Consider the following 13,629-nt stretch of genomic DNA (forward strand, 5'->3'; position numbering starts at 1 on the left):
TGTTTTGAACATTTGGTTCCCACCTCATGGCAATTTTGGAGGTGGAGCCTTGTTGGAAGAGGAGTGTTATTGGGTGTGGACTTATGGGTGTCATAGCCAGTATCTCCATGCTAGAACTTGACTCACTTTCCCTCTGTTGTTGTTTGTCTGATGTTGGCAAGGAGGTGATGTCCAGCCTCTTCTCACCATCTTTTTCTCTGCTGTCATGAAAGCTTCCCCTAGAGACTGAGAACCAAAATAAAAACCATTCCTCTTATCAGCTACTTCTGGTCAGGTGTTTGTACCTGCAACACAAAGGTAACTACTCCATATGCATTTTTTGTATTATAAGACTTTAATGACACATAGTTCAGCTTTCATAAATACTACCATACCTGATCTCTCACAAAAGGGAACAGGGACAGTACCTACTTAAAACCCATTCAAATGCCTCTTCCTTCTAGAGATAGGGTAGTTATAGGAGTTTCTTTGCTCTTTCCTCAACCTATGATAACAGAATTGTAAACATTATGGATATAATTTCCATTTGTTAAGAAAAACATGTCATCTAGACATGGAAAACAAGGAAAGAATAAAGTTGCAACTAATGAGACGTTTAGGTTGATGAGGTTCATCAACCTAATTAGCTCATCCTCACACTAACATCTCATTTATTCTCTACCTCCCAGGCCATCCAGGGGTGGACAGGTCAACTTCTGAACTGACTTGGGTGATTAGATCTGTGAGTAATTAATTCTGTACATATACCTGATTACTTGATTCTCCTGAGCCATACTAATGACCAAGATAGCTTACAAATCTTCAAGATAGTATGACTGTAGCTTTTACAGTTAAATTATTCTAATTGTACCATTGTAGTAGGTTTCTTGTTGAGCTGAGTCATAAACCACTGGACAATCATTTTTGAAGTTTATCATTTGCTTCTGGTGAAAGAGTCATCAGAAAGCTAGTAAGGTACTCCACGTTTGCTGAATGTCATGTTTCTTGAAATCAGCAATGCCTAGGAAATCAATCAAATACGTCTTGAACTTTTGCAGTCAAAGAAGGTTGTGCTAACCTCATTCATTTCTAGTGATTCTGCAAACAAGGTGAGGCTGCCCCAGAGGGAAATTCCCTACAGCCTCCTGGGAATTTTCCCTGGCACTTTCTCAGGCCCCTGTCAGATAGTCTGAGTCTTCCAGGCCCACTCCTCAAAGTCCTCTATAGACATAATGCTTTCTTTGATGATTCAACATTGGCATTTTTCTCATAATTTCTGCACATAATTTTGGCTTCATAAATATAACTCAATAGTGAAACTAATACTTTTCAGAAAAAAAAAACTCTAAGTAGAGTTGGAGGGTAATGAAGTAATCCTAAAATAAGCATTTTGTTGAATGCTTTCATGCCAGGCACTCTGCCAAAAATATGTGAAGATGATTATAGTAATGTAAAAGATTGCAAAACCTTACTTATCTTCCCTGTGGAAAGCAATTGCCCAAATGCATCAAAATGAAGAAGAATCTATATTTGATGCAGATATCCACCTCTGTGAAACTAAACTTGAGAAATTCTTATATATGTACAAAATAACTCATGTATAAAGAACTTTTTGTAGCCTTGTTTATGTAAAGCAAAAATTTGGAGAAAAATATACAAATGTGTATCAAGGGGTGCTAGTTTCATATATATATGTGTGTGTGTGTGTGTGTGTGTGTGTGTGTGTGTGTGTGTGTGTATTACAGATTCATATATATATATATATATATATATATATATATATATATATACACACTACAGGACACATTGAGTCCATATACTCTCTAATCCAGTGTAATATTATGCAGGTCCCAAAATAAGGAATAAATTATACTAATTTTGAGTAATTTCAAAATATATTATCAAATGAAAGGCAAAAAAAAAAAAAAACCAGGAAAAAGCAAGACAGGCCACCTTCTGCATTAAGGCAATGACAAATACATTTTTCTTGCTGACATATGGTGAAAATGAGAATAAGAAGATCTATGGTATCTACCAACAGTGGTGTTCCAAAGGTGAGAAGAAGTAGAATAGAAGGTGGGTATTATGTTTTACTGCACATCTTTTCAAAAATTAAATGTTTAAAAAAAAGTGGGCTCTTTACTCAGTGGTTGGATGATCTCTGGATTTCTGTTAATATTCTTATTCTTAATTTCAGTAGGAATTTTGGTCAGGCCTTAATAAAATGTAGAAGGGAAATGTACCTGAATAGAAAGCTGTACTTGTCTCCATTTTATTTATTGTTAATTACCATAGTAAGTGCAAATATGGTCATTCAGTGTCCAAACTAAGTGTACAAATGCTTTGTACCTGTGACATCAGGGTTTGTATATCAGCCATTGCCAGAGTTCTCTGGAATCAATGATAAGTTATCTTTATATTCTATAAGTCAGTTTATTCATTTGTTAGAGAAAGTAATAGTAAATGGAAAGGACCATTGGGAGATACCATGAAATATTGTATATAAAAGTAGCAGCAAATGCTGAATAATGAAATATTTAGAATCATGCTCTTTGTTGCTCATATGTTTAAAATGAGGGATAAACAGGCCAGAAATCAGGGATTAAATGCATACTGTAATTCCACAATAAGCTCTGAGACTCTTTGCAGCCTAAGACCAGGGGTCAATCACATAACATAGTAAGAAAGACTGCCTTTTCCTATCCTCTCACTGAATAGCTTCAGTTAAAGTAAGCCTACTCAGGGAATTCCAAAGACCATGTTGTTTGCTCCTTTGCATTTACTTGAGCAAGACTAGCCCAACGCCAGTAACCACCCAGACAATATGCACATCCTTGCTAAAGTTTTCTGTGTAACCAGCTCTTTACCTAAACAGTAAGAAGGGCTGGTGTGTGAAAGAATATTCCCAGAGACTCAGACCCTCAGATTTGTCCTGCCGATTTTATGATGGCCAGGTAGAGACCATTTTGCATTGACTTTGTAAAGTTAAAAAAAAAATCAGCTCTAAATCAGATGCAGTTTGTAAGGGCAAGGTAAATTTGTGTTCTCTAAGCTGGGCGTGGTGGCGCACGCCTTTAATCCCAGCACTTGGGAGGCAGAGGTAGGAGGATCACCTTGAGTTTGAGGCCACCCTGAGATTGCATAGTAAATTCCATGTCAGCCTGAGCTACGGTGAAACCCTACCTTGAGAAAAAAATTGTGTTTTTCTTATGAATGAAGAAAATGCATCTTGTCATGATATCGTGTATAGGCCTGCTTGCAAAAAGAAAAATCATCATTATCACAATTTTCTAAGGCTTTCAGTGTGAGGGAAGTTGAGAAATTTCTTGTCTAGTAAGATGTCTATTTTCTAAACTATAAGGGAGCTCACACTGGCTGTAACAATAAAACTAATAAATATATTTGTTCCTGATGTGAGAGCATGACACAGGAAACCCTCTAGCAAGAAAGGAGGGGAAGGGAGAGAGTATGAAAGCGAAATTAGTGTCATGGAAGCCCTGACATCTCACTGCACAATGGGAAGTCCTGAAGCTGCTTATTAAAGTCTTGTTGCTCACAATAGAACACAAGCTATAAAAGGCCACAGGGAACCATTAATTAAATATTAAAAGATCAAATAGTTTTAGTCCCATTAGTTTGTATGTAATTTACATTCTCTAGTATAAATTTAGAGATAATTCCCTATCTCGAATCGCTTTCAACCCTCTGATAAGGTATCTGAAAATATAGTCCTACGGAGAGATTAAAAATATCTTTCTTCATGTGGGTTAAGTATTGTTCCTTTCATAAGAAGTTGCTTTTGAACACCAGTCTCCACAACTAAGATGATTATCATAATATAACTCAAGTTATTAGCTTTAAGGGATACTTTTATTCAGAGGAGGCATGAGGTCTTTTTTAGATATGTCTAAGTGATAATAGCAGATATGCTAAACCTAGAGGAAATGGTTGCCCAAGTGTACTATTAGCAAGTTTCATTTCTGTGACCTTGAATTCACTTTCTAAGGTAAGAGGCAGTATCGTGGCAGAAAGTGTCAAGAGCCCAGAGTACAGCCTGTTTTCCAGTCTGGGTGTGAAGTTAGGGCTTCTGATTGACCTTGAATAAGTAACTCTTCCTTTCTGTGCTGTACGTATAGATTGAGTATTCCCTAAGGCCCTCTATTTCTAAGCAGAATTATTCTAAACTAAGTGAAAAGGGAATAGTTTCAGCAAACATATTGTTGCAGTCAGGTTCACATTGCTGGCAGAAATTACCCAACCAAGAGCTGCTTGAGGAAAAAAAAAAAAAAAAGTTTATTTTTGCTTATAGACTCAGGGGGAGGCGCCATGATGTCAGGAGGAAAGGATGGCATGAGCAGAGGGTGGACCTCACTTCCTGGCCAACATCAGGTGGACAATAGGAACAGGAGAGTGTGCCAAACAATGGCACAGGGAAACTGGCTATAATACCCATAAGCCTGCCCCAACAATACACTGCCTCCAAGAGGAATTAATTCCCAAATGTCCATCAGCTGGGAACCTAGCATTCAGAACACCTAAGTTTATGGGGGACACCTGAACCAAACCACCACACATATCATAGGCTGAAGGCCTAGGTAAAGGAAATAAACTTCCAGACCGACCAGCGAAGTGTAGAGTAGGTCTAACGGCTCAGGTTAACCTCTCTTATGATATGGTACTCAGACCTGTGTCCTATTGTCTGAGATTATGATGCTAACATCACCACCTGCTTTGTTTGTCAAGAATCTCAGTATCCATATTAGTCGTAACTTTGTAGACCCAACTTGACACTCACATAAATGATATTTCATCTTATTTTAGCCATCAGTATCAATTCCTGGCACCTGAGAAAGAGGATGCCATACTGCCAAAGAAAGCCAGCAAATATCTTCCCTCCCCAGTTTAATAAAAGAAAAAAAAATAACCTAAGTAACCAGATAATGTTAAATAATACATTGAGGAATGTCTGCATAATGGGATATTATTGAGATTTTAAATTATTTTGTAGAAGAAAGGTAAGATGTATAAAATAATATTTAGTGATTAATTATATTTGTACCCAGAAAATTGCATGTGGAAAAAAAGGAAGAAAGAAGGATTTATCCTTGATGTATCAAGTCATTCACTGCAAAATAAATAAATAAAATAAAAATAAAGCATTCATTGCATTTTGTTTAGTACTGAACAGTGTAATTTTTGGTTAGTTTTTGTCTATCCACATTTTCTAATGTTTCATTAATAAATTGCTTCTTGGGATCCTAAAACATTTTGGTAAAATACAATATTTCACCAATAAATTATTCTACTTACAAACTGTTCTTTCCAATTCACAAGATATATCTCTTAAAGATTTTGTCCATGATAAAACTCATTTATTGTTCACTGTGACATAGAATTATAGGATTTTATGAATTGAGGGTTGGGAAACATTGGTTCTAAGCCTTCCTAGCTTTGGCACTTATTACACTTTTGGGAAAATCAAAATCTCACTAGGTATTGTGTCACTGAGTAAGCAATTCCCCTTTCATGGTCTTTATTCCCTTCAGAAAATGAATGAGTTAGTTAGCAATGTGGTGTATAAAGCTATAGATGGACAACATCAGCGTTAGCAGTAAGTTTATTGAAATGCAGAATCTAACTTGTTTGCAGTCTGGGGACTACAGCATCTTAGATTTTATACCAAGTTTAGGAAGTGATGCTTTATAATGATAGCCATAGCTTTGAAACTTCAAGTGTCTCCATCTTATTTAATTATCTCTTGAGAAATCAACCAGCTCTCTATATACTCTCAGGCCCTGCATCAACATCAACATTTATATCTCATTCTAGAAGTCAGAGGCATCTTAGTGACTTTTTAAATTAATTACAGAAATATCAATATTAACAAAACCCAAGGCAGAGTGAGTGCATACAGTAATAATGAGGTGTCATATATGAAATGATTATCAGCTTGCAATGTACTCAACTGTTACAAAATCAATTTATTTAAACCTCTATATAAAAAATGCTATTTTATTCATACTCTGCAGACAAGGGAATTAACACACACACACACACACACACACCCATCTTTTCAACAATCACCATACTCAGGGACCTAATTTATAAGCTAGTAAAACTATGTCATTCATTTACTTATGGTTAAGCTCTGGTAGTCAAATTGACAGGATTTAGAATCATCATAGAAACAAATCTTTGGTCACATCTACGGATTTTCTTTCAGATTATATTATATTAGGTGAGGTGGGAGGACCCACCTCATTGACCCCATGGGGCTGGGTTCCTGGACTGTATAAAAAGAGAAAGGTAACTGAGCAGACTTCACGCTTTGGACTTCCACCCGGCGATGTGACAATGTGACTTGGCCTCCTGCTCCCACCATGCTTTCCCCATCATGATGAGCTTCCTTTAGAAACTGTAAGCTAAAAATAAACCATTAACTTCCATAAAATGATTCTGGTTGGATATTTGATCCTGAAATAAGAGAGTAACTTCTACATTCATTTTAAAATGTTGATCATTATAGCTACTGTTTCAGTCAGGTTCGCATTACTGGTAGACCTCACCCAACCAAGAGCAGCTTGTGGGAAAAAAGAGGTTTATTTTGGATTACAGACTCGAGCAGGATGCTCCATGATGGCAGGGAAAACGATGGCATGAGCAGAGTGTGGACATCACCCCCTGGCCAACATAAGGTGGACAATAGCAACAGGAGAGTGTGACAAACACTGTCATGGGAACACTGGCTATAACACCCATAAGCCTGCCCCCAACAACACAGTGCCTCCAGGAGGCTTTAATTTCCAATTGTCATCAGCTGGGGAACCTAGCATTCAGCACACCTGTTTATGGGGGACACCTGAATCAAGCCACCACACCTATCAATTCATTTCTCATTATTGTTATACTTTTATTACTCTTTTTAGTGGTTAATTGTGGTTGTCAACTTAGCAGAATTGAAATCACTATGGAAACAAATCTCTTGGCATGTCTGTCAGGGATATTCTAGATAAGATTAGTTGCAATTTGAAGACCCACCTTAACTGTGGGCAGTGCTATTTTATGGGCTTTGGGTCCTGAACTATATATAAAAAAAAAAAAAAAAAAAAAAAAAAACAAAGAAAACCCTCCAGCTGAGCACCAGCATTCATCTCTATTTCCTCTCTGCAGATGTGACAATGTAACACTAGCTGCCTGATCCTGCCATGTTTTCTCCACCATTATTGACTCCCTTTCAATGCTCTAAACCAATAATAAGCACTCCCTGCTTTTAGTTGGGTGCTTTGTCCCAACAATGAGATAGTAACTGATACAATGTCTCGTCTGATCATGCACATCATCATGCTCACATACCAAAGCAACCCTCTTATTGTCTCCTGCTCTGAAGAACAGCTGATGCTGAGGTCCCTTGGATCATCTCTATCATAACCCATACAGAGTCCTCAGGTTGGCATTAAACTCACTTCTACCCGGGTGTGGTGGCTCATGCCTTTAATCCCAGCAATTGGGAGGCAGAGGTTGGAAGACTGCTGTGAGCTTGAGGGCAATTTTGGAGTACATAGTGAATTCCAGGTCAGCCTGGACTAGAGCAAGGCACTACCTCAAAAACAAACAAAAATAAATAAAATAGACTTTCTCTTATCAGTAACACACACACACACACACACACACACACACACACACACAGACAGACACACACAGACACACACACACAGGCTTTTTCCTCATAAGATTTTAGGAAATAAATTTTTCTTTCTGTTGATCTAATAAAGAAGATGTTCATCACAATAACTAAAGTAATTTGCTAAAAAAATTCTCATAAAGGGGCCATGAATTCAAGTTTCCACTCTCAAAAGAGCACTAGACTTACAGAATCTAGGCAAAGCACTCCTACAAATAGTGTGTGATTTTGAGAGGTGATTTCATTGTGCAGAAACTTTAGTATGATCACTCTTAAATCATAGATGGCATACCTTCCCCTGCATTCCTCGCAGAGTTGCTTCTGCGAAACAAACATAAAGGAGATAAATTTATCATTAAGCTACATAAAGCCACAAAAATAAAGTTACTATGTGAATATCTAACAATACATACAAGGTCTTTGGGACTGTGTGGGTTTAGGTAACCAGGAACTGTAATTATTTTAGAATTGCTTTTCTAGTATGTTTCCAAAGTAGAGTTATCCATGACAGCCATTTGTAGAAGATTCAAGAGGCAGATGTGAAGCATCATTGTCTCACTGAAGATCACTGCAGGTCACTATACGCTGGTTCACTTGGAGGCAAGGACAGCACCAATAGCTACTTCTCCTTTCATTACCATCTTACTTCCACCCTAAGACTCTTCTACCTTTGAGCTCAGTGAAAAGGGCATTAACCTCTAAAAACAATTCGTGTCAAAATTAAGGTTGGTAGGGCATGGACATAGGAATTTTTCTTTATGAGTTCTACTTCATCCTGAGCAATTCAGTTTTACAATGCAGTGTTTCACTTCTCAGTATTCCCTGCTATTCCCCTCTTAGAACTGCCAACTGGTTGACCTACAACCACACCGGGACCAACATCAGATGTAAAGACAACAGCAGTATATGAGCATGCTAGCCATCCTTCATCACTGTACCAGCTCCCAGAAAGAAGCCCCTTGTTCTATACATTTCTGCTGCCCTTTCTCAACAAAGTTCAAATTATCTACATCAAATGATAAACTCTAGAGGATGCTTTCCCATCCTTTGCAGCTCTATCTCTACTTAGCATTGCATATTCAGTAAAGTTCACATATTTTGGAAAACATACCATATGCTTGACATATGAAAAAACACTCACACAAACACACATACCATAGCATCTACCAAAGCACTTTGCACATAGGAGTGCATATATTGTTTAAATATACACATATGGATAGATGTGCACACACATTGAGTTGCTTTAATTAAATCTTTATCTTAAACAAAATATATCAAACCTGGATTTATTATACTTTGTAAATTTTCACAAATTTCTTGCCATCTTTTTTTTATGATAGTCAGTTGAAAAATACATTTTTCAACAGAGATGTGCAAGTGCATATGAAAATGAGGGGTCTGTCGCAGTCAGCTTTACATTGCTGGGATGAACCTCTAGACCAGACCCAGTTTATAGGAGGAATGGAATTTATTGAAGATTGCAGATTCAGGAGAAGTTCCATAATGGCAGAAGAAGCTGGCCCTCTTTCACAGATGCACTCAGAAACAGAAAAATAGCAACTACAACTTTCATAAGCAAGCATGCTTCACGAACCCCTGACAGAAGTCAAGCACTTTGTGTAGCTTGAGATTAGAATTCTGGATCCTCCCCAATACCTTAGGGATGGACCCTTGGATCTTTCCACAGTAACACCACCTTACAAGCATTAATAAAACTCCTGAACCAGCCATGGGACATACATTTAAACTACCACAGTGCCCATTGCCCAATTTCAATAGAGATCAACAGAGAAAGAGAATAAAAATCTATGAAGTATTCTCTCCTTGATACAAATACTAGAAGTTTAATACAGCATTTCTTTCACCTCCAGGTGTATAAGCCCCATCCTCATCTATGTATTTCCATGGATCCAGATTGAGAGTTTAAAGCCCTGCTCCCATGTATAATGCCACCATCCCTCATTGGTCTTAAAGATTCAGCCAAATCACAATCATGCCTTCCTCAAACAAAGGATGGGTTCAGAGCTTCATACTCTAGCTACTATGTTATAGTTTCTTTCTTCACTAAACATTACTCCTTTGAGGATAATTTAGCATCAACATTTAGCTAGAACCAAGGGAGGTTATATGACTTTGTGAGACTGCCTGGGAGATCAAAAATAAGACTTGATTTGTCTCAAGTTCACCTCCTTCATTGGTACATAGGGGTAAGGATAATTAAATCATGATTGAAGTGACTATTACATGAGATTAAAAAATGTTGGGCTGGAGAGATGGCTTAGCGGTTAAGTGCTTGCCTGTGAAGCCTAAGGGCCCCGGTTCGAGGCTCGGTTCCCCAGGTCCCACGTTAGCCAGATGCACAAGGGGGCGCATGCATCTGGAGTTCGTTTGCAGAGGCTGGAAGCCCTGGTGCACCCATTCTCTCTGTCTCCCTCTATCTGTCTTTCTCTCTGTGTCTGTCACTCTCAAATTAAAAAAAAAAAAAGAAAGAAAAAAATGTAATCATTTAGCAAAATGTGCTACATGGGAGGTAGTAATACGTTTTAAAGAACCTTTGTATATTATTTAAGGGAACCAATAATTTACCCGGGTAGCAAAGTACTTCCGTGAAATGTAAGGTTGGTGATAAGGATTTGGGAAAAGTGTTGATTTGGTCACACTTGACTGTCTTGAAATCTGCCTTGGCACTGGGTCCTTGCCAGAGTCTCCATCTTCCTTGGACAGGGGATCAGTCTCAGAGAGTTGGACATCTCCTTCCTGCTTCAGAGACACAGGCTGGAATCCTTCAAAGCTCCCAATTGTTGACATTTCTTTAGCCTAAGATGGAAAGAAACAATCTTTTCATATGAAAAAGAAAAAAAAAACCTATATATTGGCTATGGGAAATTAAACTATGCAGGCAGAGGACCTTACCCAATTTGGAGACACACATTTTTATCAACAAAGAAGCATTTATGGATAGAGATCAGGAGCACAGACTGCTAAGTGTCAATTATGATCCCTAGAGGGGAGGAATGAGATCCTCATGGCAGAGAAAAGGAGCCTGTAAATTAGTCTATTTCCTTGTTTTTAATCTCAGGAGACCAGAAGCTGAAGAAGTAAAAAGCATGTGGAAATAACTAACAAAATTCCCCTTCACAATTTTCTCACATTTTGCTTAAAAATTTTGCTTAAGCAGCCCTCAAGCTCATTTAAGAATAGAGCCAATGATAATGCACCCTCTTATGTTCTCCACAGAAGAACTTTTGAATACAGAACCTAAAAGACCCATGCTAGTTTTTAAACCAAAGTATTTGGATTATAAAATTTCATTCTTAAGGAAAGAACTTAGAAAAAAAATCCAAGGACACACACATACATACATGTGACTAAATCTTTTCATCATAACTTTATGCCTAGTAGAAAAATATTGCACATAATAATAACATTAAGCACTCAGCTATATTGCATTGAACACCAAAAATTAAAATGAAATTAAATATCCATCCATAAAGAATTGGCCAAATAAGCTACCATGGCATATAGCCAAATACAGTGTAGTTATTAAATATGAATATAGGGAATAGGGAAATGGCTCAGCAGTTCAGATATTTGCTTGCAAGACCGATAATAACCTGAGGTTCCATCCTCAGTGCTCACCTACAGTTGGGCACAGGGTGGAGCACTTGTCTGTTATGCCAACACACCTATGAAAGAGGGAAGGGGTGCTAAGAGAATGAAGCTCATAAGCAGCAGTATTAACAGATTCTGTCTTAAGCAGATGGAAGGAAGAGAGGAAAACTTCTGGAGCTTGTTGTGGTGGTTTGATTCAGGTGTCCCCCATAAACTTAGGTGTTCTGAATGCTAGGTTCCTAGCTGATGGATATTTGGGAATTAATGCCTCCTGGAGGGAGTGTATTGTTGGGGGCGGGCTTATGGGCTTTATAGCCAGTTTCCCCATCCCAGTGTTTGGCACACCCTACTGTTGCTGTGGTCCATCTTCTGTTGGCCAGGGGGTGATGTCCACCCTCTGCTCATACCATCATTTTACCCTGCCATCGTGGAGCTTCCCCTCGAGCCTGTAAGCTAAATAAACCTCTTTTTCCCAGAAGCTGCTCTTGGTTGGGTGATTTCTACCAGCAATGCGAACCGGACTGCAACACTTGTCCTCTGATCTTCATTTGTGCATACCCACTACAATATGCTTATGCAAATAAATAATAATCATTTGTAATTTTAAAAAATAACAAGATGATCTCCATTAATAAAATACAAAGCAAAACAAGATAAAATAGAAGGAACGTGCAAGCCTAGGCACTGTTGTGTCTAATCCAGTCCTCTCTCTAGTAAAGCAGCTGTATAACAATTCTTATAGTAAGCCTTTAGCCAATGCTACATGGGAGGAAATTTCATACCCTGGTTCACTGTCAACTAGGAAATCCACCTTCTTTTCAGAGCTGCCTCCATAGTCTTAATCAAAGGGTGGTTTCATTTCAATTTCCTCAGTTGTTGTGAAATGACAGAAAGCAGGGGAATACTCTTCATATGGTATATTATACTCTTAAAATGGTGCAAGTTATAGCATCAAGACAGGTAAAAAAAAAAAATTATCGATTTATCTATCTATGGCATAATCCTACAGGGTTGCTGTGTAGCCCTTCCCTCTAAACTAAAACATTCACTCCTGAAAGAATTAGAGAATCTCATGAAACTCATAAGGCACAAGAAACTTTTTGTGGTCTGAATGTAAAGTCATCTTCCCCATAACCTCAGGTGTTTGGACACTTGGTATTTTACTTAGTGGAGCTGTTTAAGAAGGTTGTAGACTCTTTAGGAGGTTTAGGGTTTTTTGTTATGTTTTGCTGAGGTAGGGTCTCACTCTAGTCCAGGCTGACCTGGAATTCACTCTGTATTCCCAGGGTGGTGGATTTGAACTCATGGCACTAGGAGGTTTAATTCTGCTGGAGGAAGTGGGTCACTAAGGGAAGGTCTTGAGGCCATGTGGCCTTATCCTACATACTGCTCGCTCTCATTCTCTCTCTCTCTCTCTCTCTCTTTCTCTCTCTCATGCCCTCCTTCCTGCCAGCTGATTCTTACTCTTGCCTATGTCCTACAAATAAACTCTAATTTCTGGAGCTGTAAGTCAAAATATATTTTTTTTCCCTGAGGTTGTTTTTTGTTTTTTGTTTTTTGTTTTTTGTTTTTTTCTGATACAGAGAATTGGAGTAAGGCTGTTGATGTGATAAACTTGACCACAAGGTTCCTAAGGTTTTGGAAATGGTTTGTGGGAAGAACATGTAAGAGATTAGAACTTTGACTGAAAGAAGCCTTAGACTGTTATAAACAGAACTTAATAATCCATAGTGGTGGGAATTTTGAAAACCAGAATGCTTAGAGAAACAGAAAATAGAGGCCAGGCTCATGAGATTTCAGAAGGGAACAAGACTCTATTGTGACCATGGCTAGGGGCAGTTTATGAGATATCATGACAAAAAACTGGCTGCATTCTTCCTATATCCTGAGAACCTTATGGAAGTTGAAATCAAAGGTCATGGGAATAATGCCCTTCATGGAGGAAATTTCAGGGTAGACAAAAATTGAAACTGTAGCATGGCTTTTCTAACTGCTCTGATTCTGACCTACAATGATGACAGCAAAATGCACAGCAGAAAGATATGAAAAAATGCAGTTTTTCAAAGTGAAAAATATGAGCAAGTTTAACCTGATTAAGCAAGGGGACTAAAGCCCACCAGGTTGTAATTATTAAGGAGATTAGCACCATTAAATAGAAACTTACTATGATACACTTGGAAAACAGGAAAGATTGACTTGAAACCCAACCCATTGAAAGTTCTAGCATTGAAGAATGGAATATAGTGCTGGAAGTCTTAGCCATAGCAATAAAGCAAGAGGCACACATAAAACAGATACAGATCAGAAAGGAAGAGATCAAGTTATTATTTGAAGATGACATGATTCTATACATA

General features: G+C 38.1%; 1 protein-coding gene across 1 annotated transcript in view; it reads right to left on the reverse strand.

Annotated features, from left to right (window-relative positions):
- Tprg1 (tumor protein p63 regulated 1) overlaps positions 1 to 13,629 on the reverse strand; it is a 434,873-nt gene that overhangs the window by 112,804 nt on the left and 308,440 nt on the right. Inside the window, exon 3 of the mRNA XM_004654279.2 lies at positions 10,250 to 10,480. Coding sequence (XP_004654336.2) covers positions 10,250 to 10,480 — 231 coding nt within the window. The remainder of the gene's footprint in view (positions 1 to 10,249; positions 10,481 to 13,629) is intronic.

Source organism: Jaculus jaculus, chromosome 5, assembly GCF_020740685.1.
Source record: "Jaculus jaculus isolate mJacJac1 chromosome 5, mJacJac1.mat.Y.cur, whole genome shotgun sequence".
Classification (NCBI taxonomy): domain Eukaryota; kingdom Metazoa; phylum Chordata; class Mammalia; order Rodentia; family Dipodidae; genus Jaculus; species Jaculus jaculus.